Source organism: Mus caroli, unplaced genomic scaffold, assembly GCF_978045245.1.
Source record: "Mus caroli unplaced genomic scaffold, Mus_caroli_1 scaffold_3, whole genome shotgun sequence".
Taxonomy (NCBI): domain Eukaryota; kingdom Metazoa; phylum Chordata; class Mammalia; order Rodentia; family Muridae; genus Mus; species Mus caroli.
Window position 1 is genome coordinate 43,584,779 of NW_028227258.1, and position 17,178 is coordinate 43,601,956.

The window sequence follows — 17,178 nt, forward strand, 5'->3', positions numbered from 1 at the left end:
ATCTCCACAAACTGTCTTCTGAATGCCCCACCGTCACACACACTCACATACATGCACACACATGCACACACACACACACACACACACACACACACACACACGTACATTCAGAGGGAGACAACAGACACGCAGACAATAAAATGTAATTTAAGAGTCAGACTCAGAAGCTGGGAGACAGTGTCACATCCTTCTAATTCTAGCTACTTGGGAGCAGAGGAAGGAGGATGGCCACCCAGAACAACATAGTAAGACCCATCTCCAAACAACAAAACAAACAACAGAGGCTGCCCACTCTACCCTTATAGGAAAGAACCTGGAACAAGGCATGAAAATATTAATTGTAATAGTGATGATCAAGACATAAACTGAATACAAAGAAAATATTTGCAAGCAAATCAAGTGTGAGAGGATGGCTTCTCATGTACCACTCGAGAAGTGTGGCCAAAACTCGCCTTTAGAATGTGCGGCTCGAAGCCTGCCCTACGAACATGAATAAGAAATGACTCCGGTACGTGACCTTAGCAGTCTCTCTTCAGCTTGTGGACTCAGTAAAACAATGAGCAAGAGTATCGAGGCGAGTAGGACTGAGCCGAGGTGCTGCAGACATCTGGTGCACGCATATACTACATATACTTTATACACATATACTTTAACCACATAACATACTACACAGTATTCATCTAATACATTATCTAGCACTTGGCTACCTTTGGTCCAGAGATAGGGTGGCTGGTGTTTTTGGCAGCTACTACATGAGGAAAAGCATTCTGGAATGTAAATGCAGAGGAGACAGGATAGCCAATTCCACAGCTTGGGTAATTTAGTCTATCAACCTAAAAAGCAAAATATAAGAAAGATAAGAAATATTTCTAAATTATAATCATGTACTTGCTGGCCTAGAAGGTTTTAGTGTTTGCTGGTAATAATTACTAGTTAAGAGCAATATCTCAGAGGCCAATTTCCTCTAGCAAGACACCATGAAATTCTGCTGTTTCATAACCTAAGACTGGCATTTCTTTGGTCCACCTAGAGGGCCTTCCAGACTAGCTTTGCAAGTATGGGTCAAAGAAGCTACTGGGCTTGCTTGCCAATGAATGGGGCTAACACAAAGACTCCCCAGACCCTTGGTGTCTCCAGCTTCACTGAGAGAGGTGTGAGGAAGAGTGAGAGAGGAGTCATCCACAGTCTATTCAGAAAGAAAAGAATTTTACCAGATTGGGTAAAAACAGCACTAGTTTCTGTAAACAGACAAGTTGAAAAATGCTTAGAGAAATGACAGCTACAAGCATCAGCCAGGACAGAAAGCTGTGAGACCCCTTCTGTAGCCTAGCAAGCTTCTGTGTTCAGCTATGACTGAAGGGTGTTCTTGTATTTATGTTGATTCATCATGAGACCACATCTGATGATGACACTGTAATTGCTATGCTCAGGAGGAGGGCCTAGGTCTTTAGCTGTAATAAGCAAGTGCACAGCCCTCTTAGACTTGCCGTCCCACAATGCAGGCCACCTCCTGGATAAGGAGCTGCCTTTCTTCTCCCCCGCCCCCATTCCTTGGGGGGAAAAGCTAGAAATGTCTATCTCATGATGCTCACTCAGACTCTAGAACCAACAAGTCCATGTTACAAAGCTACCCCAACTCTGTAGTTTGCTACCGAATCAGTGTAGGCTTTTCTGTATAATAACTACTTAACAGTCTAAATCTTGAATTTTCTCTGCTCGAAGTTTTCAAAACAATCTTTTCTGTGTGTGTGTGTTCATGTGTATTTTATGTTTCAGTAATGATTTCTAAAGAAAAGTCTTATAAAGTACGCCCTTCACACTTATAATTGCACACATATGGGCGTATACACACATTCATATACTCACAAATCATGTAACGGCATGAAGCGTGCTCCTGAAGTACAGCCTCCTCATCAAGCACGCGTAGGCCTAGGCTGCAGTCAAGGGCAGTGTACACCACCCCCTCCCGAGTAACTGTCGGCTTTGAGGGGCATCACCCCCACCTCATGCTTACCACATTCAGATTGGGAGAGAGCCCACTTCTGATGGTGGTGTTGCTAGTAGAATGTGGGGTGGCAGCGGTTCCCAATGTGTCCTGTTTTCTTACCAGCTGATTTTCATTTAGCTCTTTGTTTAGCCATGTGATTACTTAAAACGGGGAATAAAAATCAAAATAATTTTATTTTAGTTTTTACTTTTCAAATAATTTACTCTAAGCACTCCTTTCCCTTTGTTTTGTTTATTTGTTTGTTTGTTTGTTTGTTTGTTTTTCAGACAGGTCTCAGTGAAGCCCAGGCAGGTCCACAACTAATGGTATTTCTGCCTCAGTTGCTCAAAGGTTCAGATCACAGGTGTACAAGATTGTACCAGCTAGAAGTAGTTTCCTGTAGTGTTCAGTTTCTATAGCTGCTTTATACCATGGTCATACAATGTAAGCTTCAATATACTTTTTAGTTAAAGATGCTAATGTTATCAAGAGCCCCGTGGGACTTTTTATTCTATTGCTCTCCCAAGAACTTCTTCAACTCACAATCTCTGACAGTTTTTGCTTCTAAACAGTGTCTTTCAGACATGTCAAGTTCACAATTCCAAGTCTTGGACCTGAGAAAACGTTCAGTGAAAGTTTAACCTTGCCAGGCACGGTGCTACATGCCTTTAATTCCAGTGCTCAGGAGGCAAGAAGCAGCCAGAACTGCACATGGAGACCCTGACTCAAAAACAAACAAAGTAACAAAAAGAAAAAAAAAAACAAAAAAACAAATTGAAAACAGAAATTATTTATAAAACAATATTTTCATTTACCTGCATTTTTACTAATTCACATAAAAAATTCAAATTAACAAAACTATAATAAGCCTTCTTTACAAAAAAATATAATATCACTTACATTTTTCATTATTTTTCAAAAGTTGTTTACTTTCTTCGAGTTTCTGAACTGTAGTTTCTAATTGTTCCTGTAATCTGCATACCTGCAATATTATCATCAGAATGAGGGAAAGTAAGGGTTAGACTAACGCAATGTATACTCTTAAGCCAGTGTCTCATTAGTACTACAGCTAAATGAGAATGAAGAAGTCAATTCAACTTTGTAATGAAATAGTTAATTACAAGTGTACACACCCACCCCCTCTGCACATACGAGAACCACGGCAGTGAGGTACTGATGACTAACTGCAACTAAAATGGGTTATCACTACCTTATCCAGTGGGGAAAAGGACAAAGCAACTGTCTTCATACAATCAAGCTCAAGTTCTCCCATCTATGTGGGGAAGCTCGCTAACTGCACAAAGCAATCCTAGCATACAACAGGGGCAGTGACCACCTCTTGCTCTTTGGCTCGAAGAGACTGCCCAGCATCCTGTGATTCCTTCCGCTCCTTTTGTAGCATTTCTTCTTTCTCAGCCAATAGTTTTTCTTGCTGAATAGTAACTGTATTCTTCAGTTTCAATTTACCCATCAGAGTTTTAAGATCTCCTTGTAACTTCTTGATTATCTCATTTGCCTACGAGAAACTCATATGAATATTTATATAACCAAATGAAATATTAATATTTGGCTAAACATTTCAAAGCGAACCTTTAGAAGTTCTGCTGATAATGATTTTATTGTAGCTTCAAGTTTTCCCAGTTGTATCTGATTTTTCTCACCATTTTCTTCTAAAGCCACCTGCTAGGAAAAAACAGAACACCAGTAAGACACTGTGTTTGTTCATGGGAAGCATCAACAGTACATGTAGGAAATGTGATCTATTTATTTTTAAACTTTTACAAAAGACCTTTTGCTCTTGGATTGTATCGAATGCTTCTTTTGTTCTCAGAACAAGCTGGTCTTTATCTTTGATCTCCTGTTCTAAAACGGCCACTTTTGTTTGTAGCTGGTTGATATGCTTTTCTTTCTCGTGGCATTCAGTATCCAGAGTACAATTCTCTCTTCTCAGAGAAAGGACCTCTTGCTTGGCCCGCTGCAGCTCCTGGAGGTTGGTTAGGGGAAGGAATTATTATGCATCGTGTAAAAGGAAAATGAACCAGTTGAGTTATTTCAAACTACGGTGTCTTGGGGCCAGAGAGATGATTCATTGGATAAAAGCACCAACTCCCCTTCCAGAGGATGCAGTTCAATTCCCAGCACCCACATGGCAGCTCACATCAGTCTGTAACTGAATCCCAGGAAATCTACTGCCTTCTTCTGGCTTCCACAGATATGAGGTACACACATGGTGTAAAGATATACATATAGACAAAACATTTCATACACATAAAAAATAATAAATAAAATTTCGAAACAAAGCAAAATGAAACCTCATTACCTTAAAAAAAAAACTTTCTAAAAAACTAAGATGCCTTACAAGCCAAAAATGTCTTCAAGGCTAGACCAGTGGTGTCTCTCTTCACAGCGCTCAGGGGCTGCGGCAGAATCATTACAACCTTGGGGTTAGCCTGAACTACATAAATCTTTTATCTCAATCCAAAAAGCAGCTTTTATTAATTTTAAGGTTCTAGTATGTTTTATAAAAGCCATGAAAATCTCTCTGGTGATATAAGTTATAGATGTGGATACAACTGTAAAACATACTATTAATTCAAATATGCCAAGGAGAAGACAAAACAATTCGGACTTATGAAAAAAAATACCATAACTTCTTAAAATTTATAACAATTTTGTAACTTACTAGCTGAATCTAAGAGTAGAAGGGGTGGTAGTTATGGTTGTAGAATTAGTATTTCCTGATTGGCTACAGGTGTGGGATTTAGAATGGGAGCTGATACTGTGAAGTTTTTATAGGATTTCTTTTTACTTTATGTGTATGAGTGTCTTTCCTGCATGTGTGTATGTGCACCACATCCATGCCTGGTGCTGAGAAGGTCAGAAGAGGGAGGCAAATCGGAACTGTACTTATGGGTGACTATGAGCTACCATGTGGGCGCTGGAATAGAACCTGGGTCCTCTGCAAGAGCAACAAGGCTCTCAAGCACTGGGCCCTCTCTCCAGCCCCATACCGTCTACGTTTATTATCTACTTCTTACAATATATTAACATTATTTTTTAAAGATTTATTTATTTTATATGTGAGTACACTGTAGCTGTCTTCAGACACACCAGAAGAGGACATCAGATTCCATTACGGATGGTTGTGAGCCACCATGTGGTTGCTGGGAATTGAACTCAGGACCTCTAGAAGAGCAGTCAGTGCTCTTAACCGCTGAGCCATCTCTCCAGCCCTTAAAATTTTTTCTATGTTAATAAATATGTTAACATTTCTGATTTTTTCTTTGGTTTATATTTAAAGGAAAGAAAAAAAGCAAATAACTAAAAATAGGTCTCAAAACAATCTAGAATAAATCACTTCTCAGTAAGCTAACAGCACCCCAACTGTAACTAATCGAAATCCAGTAAGTAATACCCAGGGAATTGTTTTAACAAAGAATGTAAGATAACTCTATAGTGCCCAGCACTGCTTTTCAGAGCAGACTTTGATTTCAGACAGACTTGACTTCAAGTCAGAGAATATGTACTGCGCAACTGGAGCAAACTTACTTCCTTCAGTGCCCTCATTTATAAAGTTGCCTTGACAAGTGTGTACTCATTTTAAGCACACATGCACATAAGTAAATTTTAAATAATCTTTAATGCAGGTTCCTGGGAAGGAATGGACATGAGATCACCCTTGCTTTACTGGGAGACAGGTCTTGAAGAGAAAGAAGAGTGGCATAGAAGTCCTCAGGGCGCTAGACTGGAAGAGACAGCTGCCAGCTATAGCATGGTAGGGACCTGGACAGGAGACACAGACCTTGTAGTTCTCAAGAACAAAGCAGGTTCTGTCGCTTGATGGCTTTCAAGGGGTGAGCAACCTTCACAGCATGTGCTACAGTCTGGCCTGGCCTAGGTGGTAAGGGGTAAGAAAACAGGCTCTAGGGAGGACCATAACCTTGTCTGGAAGCTGTGAATGGGGAAGTCTGCAAGACCATAGCATGACAAGCTTATCTCTTCTGTCCCACAGAGAGTTACAAAGATTCATGGCCTAGTATCTGGTAGCAAACCCCCAAATACTTCAAAACTCCTTATATAAACTGCCTAACATACTGACTGCACACAGTAAATATCCAATAAATGATAACCACTGTAGGACACTACTGCCTACAAGGTTTAACCTCACACAGTTATGACACCGAACCCTCAGTGATAAAGCAAGGTTCCTCAGGCAGAAGCGACTCTCCACAGGTGCTCTGCAAACCTTGAAAGAGACAATATGAAGTTACAGCTTAAACAGGAAATGTCCCCGCAGGCTGGATCTTCAGCTGGAGGCACGGTATTGGGAGGTTGTGGAAATGTGGAAGGGGGGGCTTAACAAAGGAAGCTAAGCCACTGGAAACATGTCCTCAAGAGATGTACCCTGGCATGTCCCTGTGTTGTCACAGTTCCCCCAACCACTTTCTGTCCATGGGAAATGAGCAGTCCCCTTTACCACATGCCCCACCTCCAAGGCACTGAATTCTATGCACAGCCAAAATGAAGCGTCTGAAATGGTGAGCCAAAATAAATGCCTCTCCCTTAAGTTGTTTACGTAATATTTTCTCACCGGTACAAAGATAACTATCACAACGATAGATATAAACACATAATTGCCAGGTGGTGGTGGCGGCACAAGCCTTTAATCCCTGCACTCAAGAGAGAGAGAGAGACAGGACAATCTCTGAGTTTGAGACCAGCCTTATCTACAGAGTTCCAGGGCAGCCAGGGCTACACAGAAAACTCTCACTGCAAAAACCAAAACCAAAAAAATCCCCAAAACAAAAACAAACAACATAATAAGATTGTTAATATACTAGCTAGTTTGGGGATTTAGATGGAAGAAATCATATAGCATTATAATGAAGCCATTGATCTACTAAGGTGCCAAATGTGATGTCAGAAATGCTGCACAGGAAGGGTATAGGATAGAAATCCACACACACAGCTATTGTTGATGCAGAATGTTTCAAGGATCTACACATAAAATGGGTGGAGCTTTAGCTTCTAAACATTATAATGAAACAGAACGTTGATTATCTCTGTTGTTAAATACATAGACCTTAACAACCAGAAACAAGCTAAGTATGGTACCACACACCTTTAATCCCATCACTTGGGAGTTAGAGGTAAGCAGATCTCTGAGTTCAAAGCTAGCTTGGTCTACAGAGTTCCAGGACTTCCAGGAATACACAGAAACTCTATCTCAAAAAACAAAGCAAACAAACAAAAATCAGAAATAGTGGCACAAGCCTCTGGTCCACCTACTAAGTAAGGCAAAGCCGGCTTGAGATCAGGAGTCTGAAGCCAATCTTGGGGACACAGGAAACTCTGTCTCAAAATACGTACAAATAAATCTGAAAATAACTTCTACTAATAGACACTATCACTCGTGCCAAGGCACCCACAGATGTGCTGTAGCAAACACCAACACTGTTTACATTTCTCTGATGTGCAAGGTTTGAAGCTCACTGCAGAGCACTTGCCAAGCATGCAGGAGGCCCTGGGTTAAACCCCAGCAGGGCAAAACAAACATTTCTGCGTGCTGGAAAGAAAGACAGGCAAACAACAGCCGGTTACAACCCTCTCTTTCCCTGGCTGGAGCAAGCAAGCAACAACAGAACTCTGTGCTGCAGCCTCAGCATCTCTGCAGTGAGGTCAAGGGTGGCACCTAAATACGGGGTTAATTTCTGGAAGTCACTTCCACAGCGGCTGTCGTTACCTCGCACATGCTCAGCAAGCAACAGCTACTGTCTAGCAGTAGTATCCTCACTGGCCGTTCCACTTCATAGAGCTGCTGGACTACACTTGCCAACGCTGTGAGACACAGACACTGCAGGAATATTAAAAGGAACTGAAAGACTCTGAGGGCTGCTCCTGTGAACATTCCAACTCCAAACTAAAATACCCAGTCTGTTTCCATGCTGTCCTGAATCAGCTCCATCATCACACTTGCTACTCCCTGTTTTCTCTGCAGTGAGATGATCACTGTAGTGACAGAAGTTCTGTGCAGAGCATCCAAGGGAACAGCAGCCACTGAACAGCACAGTCACCACAGAAAAGCCAAGAGAGCCGGCAACAGCAGCCAGCACCAATACCTCTTCTACGCCAGCCAGCTTCGCCTTTAGTTCTCGGACAGTCGAGTCTCCTTTATACTTCCTCTCGGTGAGCTCTTTATTAGCTGCCTCTAACTCGGACAATCTGCTTTGTAGCTGGTGGATATTTCGTTGATGGAGGGTTTCCAGTTCCTTTTTCTGTTGCTCATGCTGCTGTTGGCACTGAACTTGTGTCTATTACAGAGCAGTATGACAAAGGAGAAAGAACAGAAGTATAAAGATCAGGAAAAACAATAATTTCTTCATTGTTTTCTGATTTCCCTGCTTAAAAGAAATCTATCAATTTCAGATTTCACGAAAGAGCACATAAGGTAAACAAAGGTAATTTCCAACACTGAGAAGGTGTGATCCAAGGACCAGAACTTCAAAGTCACTCCCTGCTACACAGCAAGTCTGAGGCCAGCCTGGGCTACACAATACTCTGTCTTAAAAAATAGCCTAACCAGAGTGGTACAAGTAGACAGTCTTACTTGGAGGGAGCAAAAATATGTAAAATCCCCAGTCACAAATATTATTTAATAAAAATGTAAATAATAAAAAAAAAAAGAGGGACCCAGGCAGGGTGAACTCCTTTAATCCCAGCACTCAGAAGGTAGGGGGCAGGGAATCTGAGTTCCAGGACAGCCAGGGTTACACAGAGACCCTGTCTCAAAGGAGGGGAAGTATGGAAGTATGCAGCAACACTCACTAGAGCCCTGTGCCACAGATCTCAGTCACTCAGAACTCATAGCTGGAGTGTCGTTTACTCAATGGCTCACTCTTGTACCATGTAGTTTTATCTGTATTGTGATGTACAGATTTTTCTGCTATTATTCCCTAAACAACACTGTACAACAACTGTCTGCATATATATATATATATATATATATATATATACATGTGTGTGTGTGTGTATATATATATATATATATATATATGTATATATAGTATTAGACATTGTAAATAACCTAGAGATGGTCCAAAGTATAGATGTGTACAAGTTATATGTAAATACTATGCCACTTTGAATAAGGGACATTTGAGCCTCTGTATACTTCAGTATCCTGAAAGAGTCTCTGCATTCGAGAGGCAGGGGCAGGTAGATTTCTGAGTTCGAGGCCACCCTGGTCTACAAAGTGAGTTCCAGGACAGCCAGGGCTATACAGAGAAACCCTGTCTCGAAAAACCAAAAAAAAAAATTCCTTGTAGATACTAAGTGATATCAGTACCCGATAAAAAATGATATTTAGAATATACAAATAATTCCTAAAAATAGCAATAGGGATAATTTAACAATGAGCATGTTGAATGGGCATTAAATAATCACACTGGTTAGCATGCACACTGGTTAGCATTCACTTTCATGTGGGAGGATTATAATCCCAGAACAGCAGTGTAAACCTCCACTAAAAAACAGGCAGTTCCTACTAAAGCTACACACACGCCTATATTTGAACCCGGTCATTTCAGCAGTAAATTGTGCCCAAGACAGAGATTGTATACCAGCACAAAAAGAAATGGAGTAGGTTGCTCATATCAGTTTAATATATAACAACAAAATATCACAAATAATTCAAAGGCTAGCCAATAGGAAAATAAATAAGTCACAGTCTAGATATATAATAAAACACTGTACAATAATAACAGGAAACCATACAACTGAATTCCAAAGCTGCCAAGGGAAGGAAATAACACAGAGACATGCTATTTGAGTCAATTTATGTTGAACAAAAAAAAACCAAGCAATAATGGCAGCAATCAGAAAGGTGACCTCATGTGGCAGTCTGAGTGAAATTGTCCTCCATAGGCTTATAAGGAGTGGCAGTATTTGAAGGATTAGGAGGTGTGGTCTTAATGGAGTAGGTGTGGCCTTTTTGGCAGAAATGCATCACTGGTTCACTCTCTCTTGCCGCTGCCTATGAATCCAGATGTGGAACTCTTAGTATGCAGCATGTCTTTCTTCATGCTAATGCTGATGATAAACTAAACTAAACCTGTGAACTGTAAGCCAGCCCCAATTAAATGCTTCCCTTTATAAGAGTTGCCATGGTCATGGTGTCTCTTTACAGCACAGAAACCCTAAATATGACACTCCCTAGGTGTAGCACACAGACTGGAAGGCACATAAGGAAGCCTTAAAGAGTGACACGATATTCTAAATTCTAGTTTGAGTGAAAGTTATGCTTATTTTTAAAACCCAGTTATGCTAAGGGTTGGAGGTAGCACATGCCTTTAACCCCAGCACTAAGGAGGCTGAGGCAGGCAGGTCTCTAAGTTTGAGGCCTACAGAGTGACCTCCATGACAGCAGAGGCTGCCACACAAAGAAACCCTGCCTCAAACAAACAAACAAACAAACAACCAGTTATACCCTTAACAGCAAAGAGCTAGCTGGTATTGAGCGCATTGACTTTTATTATTAAAGCTATAAAACAGAAAGTAAGAATGACATCCCCCTACAAAACAGCGTGTGGAGCAAGGGTGAAGGTCATCCATAGAGGAAATGAAAATGGCAAAAAGTTACGTGAGAGGAGGCTTAGCTTCATGCAAAGATCGTAAAGGAACTGAGGCAAGCATCCCCTTAGTGCCTATCAGGCAGCAAACACTAAGATGATTCATAGGAACACAGGGAAACAAGAACCTTTGGGATTCCCATGTCACGTAATCTTTTTAGGTGACAAGTATATTGAGAAAATTCTATATGGATTTGTCACAATGGAAACAGAAAGCTCACTGCACTCTGATGTAGTTTGGCCCACAGAAACCAAAATTTCAAAGCCACTAGTGTGGCTAAAAGTTAATCTAAGTTGGATCTGAATGACAAATAACAGCTGTGTAGAATAAAAAAAAAAAAAAAGTATTTGAACTGATATAGAATAGTATCTTATGTTAAGTTTTTTAAAAAGTTATAATCAATAATATATCTAATAAAATTTTATTAGCATAGGATAAACCCCAAATGAACATCTATAGTCGAAATTTACTTTGCTACAAATTTATAAACAACTTATTTTTAAATTGCGTATCACTTATATATACACATAGAGAAAAGTCTACAAAACTGTATCAAATTTTCTACAGAGTTGAGCATCAATATGGCGACCTTAAGGGAGGACAAGCACCAGGCAACCACGGAGGGCTGATGGCTGGGAAAAGAGCAGAACAGGCTGCCCAGATTGTAGGCCTCCCCACACATGTTCACAGACGTGCAGCTAGGCTTTCTTTCATGTGGCTCCTGAACAACCCTTGAAGCAGGGGCTATCCCAAAGGCTGTTGCCTGTGTGGGGGATATGTTCTTCTACCTGGGCTGCCTTGTCTGGCCTCAGTGGGAGAGGATGCACCCAGCCCTGCAGGAGTCTTGATGTGCCAGGGTGGGGGGATTCCCCCACCTGCTCAGAGGAGAAGGGGAAGGGGGATGGGAAAGGATTGTGGGAGGGGGGCAGTGAATGGGATGTAAACTGAGTAAGTTAAAAAAAAATTACTAGTAGGAAAAAAATGCCAATGCTGACTACATAATCTTTGAGTAGTAAGACTGAAAAATAAGCTTTTAATTTTGATTTTATATACTGGTTAGATATTTGAAAGTTTTAAAGCAAGCATGTATTACTTTTATGATCAATGCAGTAACTAAGAATCAATTTAAAAGTGACATTTTCCTGTGGCCTGTAGTGCTCTTACCTGCAAGGCTTTCTCCTTCTCAGCTGTTAACTCCTGAGAGTGCTTATTCGTCAGCGATGCTGTGTGCGAGGCCCATTCACTCCGCAGCTTATCTAATTCTTGCATTTTTTCTGACAACGTCTAAGTTAGAGGTCAGCACAACATATTAGGACAGTCTCTTGAATATGCTACACTCAGATTAGAACAGAAAGTGCTTAACAAGGATACTGCAAAGGAAATTTCAGCTCTTTAGTACACACTCGAAGCTTTTCCCGCAGATGAGACTAGAGACAGTTCTAGAGCTGCAATGGCCCACGGGTGGAACTTGAACTTTTAACTTCATCTAGCTCTGCAGCACCAGATCCTCTCCTCTGACGTTAAGAGACTCGGTGTATTAAGTTTCTCCTAAGTGTACGTCTTATACTTAAGCACCGCAGAATGTCCCCCAAAGGACCATACTGTGCAGGAGGATTTCTGCCTACAGCCATGTTGCTTATCAAGTACTTTCACCCTAGATGTCAAAGGTGAAGGGCAAAGGTGTAGTGGGTATCGCCCAAACCAAGCTAAGACCATTGAAAGGGTTAATTCTTTTTTTTGTTTTGTTTTGGTTTTTGGCTTTTTTCAAGACAGGGTTTCCTCTGCGTAGCCCTGGCTGTCCTGGAACTCACTTTGTAGACCAGGCTGGCCTCGAACTCAGAAATCCGCCTGCCTTTGCCTCCCAAGTGCTGGGATTAAAGGCGTGCACCACCACGCCCGGTTGAAAGGATTAATTCTTTTGAGAGAGAGAAAGGAGGAAGGGAGTGTACTGGCTAGTTTTGTGACAACTTGACACAGCTGGAGTTATTACAGAGAAAGGAGCTTCAGTGGAGGAAATGCCTCCATGAGATCCAGCTGTGGGGTGTTTTCTCAATTAGTGATCAAGGGGGAAAGGCCCCTTGTGGGTGGTGCCATCTCTGGGCTGGTAGTCTTGGTTCTATAAGAGAGCAGGCTGAGCAAGCCAGAGGAGGCAAGCGAGTAAAGAACATCCCTCCATGGCATCTGCATCAGCTCCTGCTTCCTGACCTGCTTGAGTTCCAGTCCTGCATCCTTTGGTGATCAACAGCAGTGTGGAAGTGTAAGCCGAATAAACCCTTTCCTCCTCAACTGCTTCTTAGTCATGATGTTTGTGCAGGAATAGAAACCCTGACTAAGACAGAAGACTTATTAACTTCTGTGCCCATTGTTGTTTTGCCTGCAATGTACGTCTGGATCTCCTGGAACATAGCTGTGAACCGCCATGTGGGACTGAACCTCGGTCCCCTGGCAGGGGAGCCAGTGTTCTTGACTGCTCAGCCATCTCTCCAGCCCCCAAAGGATTAATTCGGTCTTAACACAGGAAGGAAGGGAAAGGAGGCAGCAACTGGAGAGCATTTTAGGCCAGACAAGTAAGATGAATAAAATGAAAGGGCTGCTATGACTCCATGTACCCATGGGAGGAGAAAACCAAACCCACAAGTTGTTCTCTCATCTCTACTTACATGCCATGGTACACACATGCCTACACACACACACACACACACAGATACACACAGAGAGAAAGAGACATGCACGCACACACACACACAATTTAAAAGACTAATAATATTTTAAAGGAAAGAGAGTAAGTGATAGATGCTAAGCGGTGTCTTAATAATGACTTTAAAAAGGTGTTGTATGTTAGGGGTAGCAGAAATGTTTGGGTGGAATTAAATATCTAAAAGAAAGCATCAATTTAAGATAATTAACTGTCGGGGAAGAGGTGCAAAGAGTGGCGAGCCAGCAACAATCTATTTTGAAAGAAGATACACAAAGGCTTGGTTTGAATTGTAAAAAGAATTCAGGACCAATTTTGGATTACTTACAAAGACAAAATGAAAATTGAATTACCTCTTGTGTAATGTGCAGTTGCCTGGTAACATCATCTAGTGATCTAGTCAGTGATAATTTTTCTTCCTATTTATAAAAATAAAATGATGCAGCTTACAATTGAGTACAATCGTGCACAGCCAAGCGCCAGCAGCATGCAAAGAGCCTGCTGAGCCCTCAAGACCTCAGGCCTTCTGAACGAGAGCCTGGGTCTTCACAAACCCCCACATCTGTGTGCCCTGAGCCCTGAGCCCTCTTTATGTAACTACTGCAGCATACAACTGACATGGATTTTCTTTTTTCTTTTTTGGTTTTTCGAGACAGGGTTTCTCTGTATAGCTCTGGCTGTCCTGGAACTCATTTTGTAGACCAGGCTGGCCTTGAACTCAGAAATCTGCCTGCCTCTGCCTCCTGAGTGCTGGGATTAAAGGCATGCGCCACCACACTCGGCTGACATGGATTTTCCTAAGCAGGGACACCATGCTGTTCTTGTACCACACCCTTTATGTAGCATTTTATAATATTCGGACCATGTTCGTATACTTATTTTCGATGCACATACCATAATACACAATTGAAAAGAATAGTAAATTCTTTAAAGGAAAGAGAGTAAGTGATAGATGCTAAGCAGTATCTTATTTAATGATGACTTAGAAAAGGTGTCGTATGTTGGGGTGGCAGACTGTGTGTTCATATTCTTATCTGCTGGCTGATGAAATGGCGATGTGAAAGGTAGGTGCCTAAGGCCAGGAACTGTTAATATCCGGATGCTAAGCTGCTCAACTGCTGGTCTAGTTCTAGACTGAGTTATAGGCAGTAGCTAAATGAAAAACAGTGAAATTCACTACAGAAAAGCAGCGGGAGTGGGGGATTCAGGGGTGGAGGTGTCTGCGCATGGATCCACAATGATTTATAAAGAACTTAGGTCCCTAGTTTAAAAGAGGAACTTAAATTTTAAAACTTACCTTGCTACATTTCAAACATCCTGCTAGAAATTTCTTAATTTCTACATCATTTCCAGGTAAAAGCTTTAGTGACAGGTGAATAAGATGCTTAAAAGGATTTGTCTCCACTACATTTAAAAGGACCGGTGAGTTATCCAAAAGAGTGGCTGAAGAATGAAGCTGTAGCAGGAACCTTTGAAGAGAAAAGTCACACTATAACACACTTACAGACCTGCAAGGCCCTGCCACTGGATCACACATGCCTCCACTCAAGACAGTGAAGGGGAGAAGTGAAAAATCACTAGACAAAGAGAAACAGGAGTATGTTGGGGTGTGGAATGAAGCATGGTCCTAATGTTCACAATGAGAGACAAAAAGGGAAAGAGGGAGAGCAAAACCTGAAAACATAAAAACTCATCAAATACCACAGGGGGACCAGAGTTTCAGCTCCTCATTCCGACAACTTACCTTTAAGCAAAAGTAAGAATTACAGATTTACCCTTTTCCCTATAAATTCTCATAACAATCCTATAGCCTTGATTCCTAAGAGAAAGTTCTTTATAAAGAATAATACTGGGGCTGGAGAGATGGCTCAGCAGGTAAGAGCACTGACTGCTCTTCCGAAGGTCCTGAGTTCAAATCCCAGCAACCACATGGTGGCTCACAACCATCCTTAATGAGATCTGACGCCCTCTTCTGGTGTGTCTGAAGTCAACTACAGCGTACTTATGTATAATAAGCCCTTTAACCCCAGCACTCGGGAGGCAGAGGAAGATGGATCTCCATGAGTTCGAGGCCAGCCTGGTCTAGATAGTGAGTTCCAAGACAACCAGAGATACATAGTGAGACCCTGTCTCAAAATAATAAGATAAAATAAAAAGGGGAAAATGGTACAGAAAACATTTAAGTTTCTAATAAAACAGTATTTTAAACAATACTCATCAGTTGTTCAAGCCAAGGAAAAGTTCCTGGTGAATTTTACATGAGCAGGTGTCAGCAGCGCGTGACCATGAACATAAATACCATCATGAACGGAATGAATCATAAAAACAAAAACTATTAAACAGTTGAACGAGCTTGGGGCTCGCGGCGGCTCAGCAGGTGAACACAGTTGCTGCTCTCCGGGGACTTGAGTACAGTTCCCAGCTCCCAGCTCAGAGAGCTAACATCGGTCTGAACTCCAGGAGGTTTGACACATCTATCTAGCCTCCAAGGGTGCCAACACGAGTGCACACGAACACACGCACACACAAATAAGAAATAAATCCTAGGAAAACAAATGTTTTAATACCAATTCACTTTAATACAATTCACTGCGTCAAGCCATAGAAATTAAGAGTCAAATATTTCTTATTTTAGTCAAGATTTCTTAAAATTTGGGATTTAGTTGAACCCTAATCCCAGTTTAAAAATAATATACGGGAGTATCTGCAGGACATGGAAAATAATGGAAGTCTCCTCTGAAGGGAGACTAATGCTCCGGCCTGCCAGCCTCACCTTGGAGTCTCTTTCGCGTGCTCTTGCATACACTGCTGAAGGAGGTCTATAAACTTCTGTGGGAAAGCTAAGAAGTCCACCAGGAGACCTTGCTGCAATTTTAAACTACACAGAAAACAGAAAGACAGCTTTTCAGAAACTTAATTACTATCTTTAGTTAGAATTCATAGGATAAAGTATTATTTACTAGTGACATTATTTAAAAGAAATAACCTAGGGAGCTTTTGACATATATCAACCTTATCTAACAGGAGTCATGAAATTTAGCTAAAGCATCAAATTTCTGAGCTCCTTAAATGGAAGTCTGATAATCTATAAAACATTCAACTTTAAAAATACCCATTAAACAATTGTAGAGCAGTCAGTAGTCCCAGAATAACTTACCATGTGAACAGGTATGTGTTTCAAAAAAGAACAGTGTAAACACATTATAAAACTCAGAAAATAATTCCTAGACTATATGTAGGGCCAGCAACAATCTAAAATAATTTACCTTTGAAAATCTTCCTCAGATATAACAAGGTTATACAGAAAAAACGGGTCCGTATCATCAGTCAGACGGATGACTAAATCCTAAAGAAAAGATCAGACCTTTTAATATTTCTAGCTTTTGTAAGAGTTAAATTACTCAAAACAACAACATATCAGTTATACTTCAGAGTCCTGTGTTAGGGTGCTGCTCGGTTTTATTAGTCTTTAGAGCGTGAGCATCTTTACTGGGGGTAGACATCCTGGGGTGTGTAGGAGCTGAGGAAATGCCCAACGTTAACAGTATCTTCTATGAGGCTCAGAGAAATTTATACACCAGCTTTGCGCCCCGTGGCATCATGGCAAGATTGAATACGTGTATTTTTGGCTTCCCTCAAATCAACTAGTCTGGTATTTCAAAAGCAGCAATATAATCAGCAAAACTGACAGTCATCTACAAGAAAAGGGAGGGGCTCTAGTCGCTCAGATAGAAGATGAAGTATCAGGTGACTCGGTGAAGCGTTTCCAGGGCTTCCCAGGAGGCCTCCTACTCCAGATGGTCCATCTGTTTCTTTTCTAAGGAAGTGGGTTCTTCTCATAAAGACACTTGCCAGGCCGTCAAGTTTC

General features: G+C 41.3%; 1 protein-coding gene across 2 annotated transcripts in view; it reads right to left on the reverse strand.

Annotated features, from left to right (window-relative positions):
* Nucleotides 1–17,178, reverse strand: part of Sass6 (SAS-6 centriolar assembly protein) — a 34,943-nt gene that overhangs the window by 8,373 nt on the left and 9,392 nt on the right. For both annotated transcript variants that reach the window (XM_021157987.3, XM_085835559.1), the window contains exons 3-14: nucleotides 16,577–16,656; nucleotides 16,084–16,188; nucleotides 14,608–14,779; nucleotides 13,664–13,729; nucleotides 11,780–11,899; nucleotides 8,107–8,298; nucleotides 3,777–3,971; nucleotides 3,578–3,667; nucleotides 3,324–3,503; nucleotides 2,888–2,969; nucleotides 2,015–2,148; nucleotides 708–833 (exon numbers count right to left, since the gene is read on the reverse strand). In XM_021157987.3, the coding sequence (XP_021013646.1) occupies nucleotides 708–833; nucleotides 2,015–2,148; nucleotides 2,888–2,969; nucleotides 3,324–3,503; nucleotides 3,578–3,667; nucleotides 3,777–3,971; nucleotides 8,107–8,298; nucleotides 11,780–11,899; nucleotides 13,664–13,729; nucleotides 14,608–14,779; nucleotides 16,084–16,188; nucleotides 16,577–16,656 (1,542 nt within the window). The remainder of the gene's footprint in view (nucleotides 1–707; nucleotides 834–2,014; nucleotides 2,149–2,887; nucleotides 2,970–3,323; nucleotides 3,504–3,577; nucleotides 3,668–3,776; nucleotides 3,972–8,106; nucleotides 8,299–11,779; nucleotides 11,900–13,663; nucleotides 13,730–14,607; nucleotides 14,780–16,083; nucleotides 16,189–16,576; nucleotides 16,657–17,178) is intronic.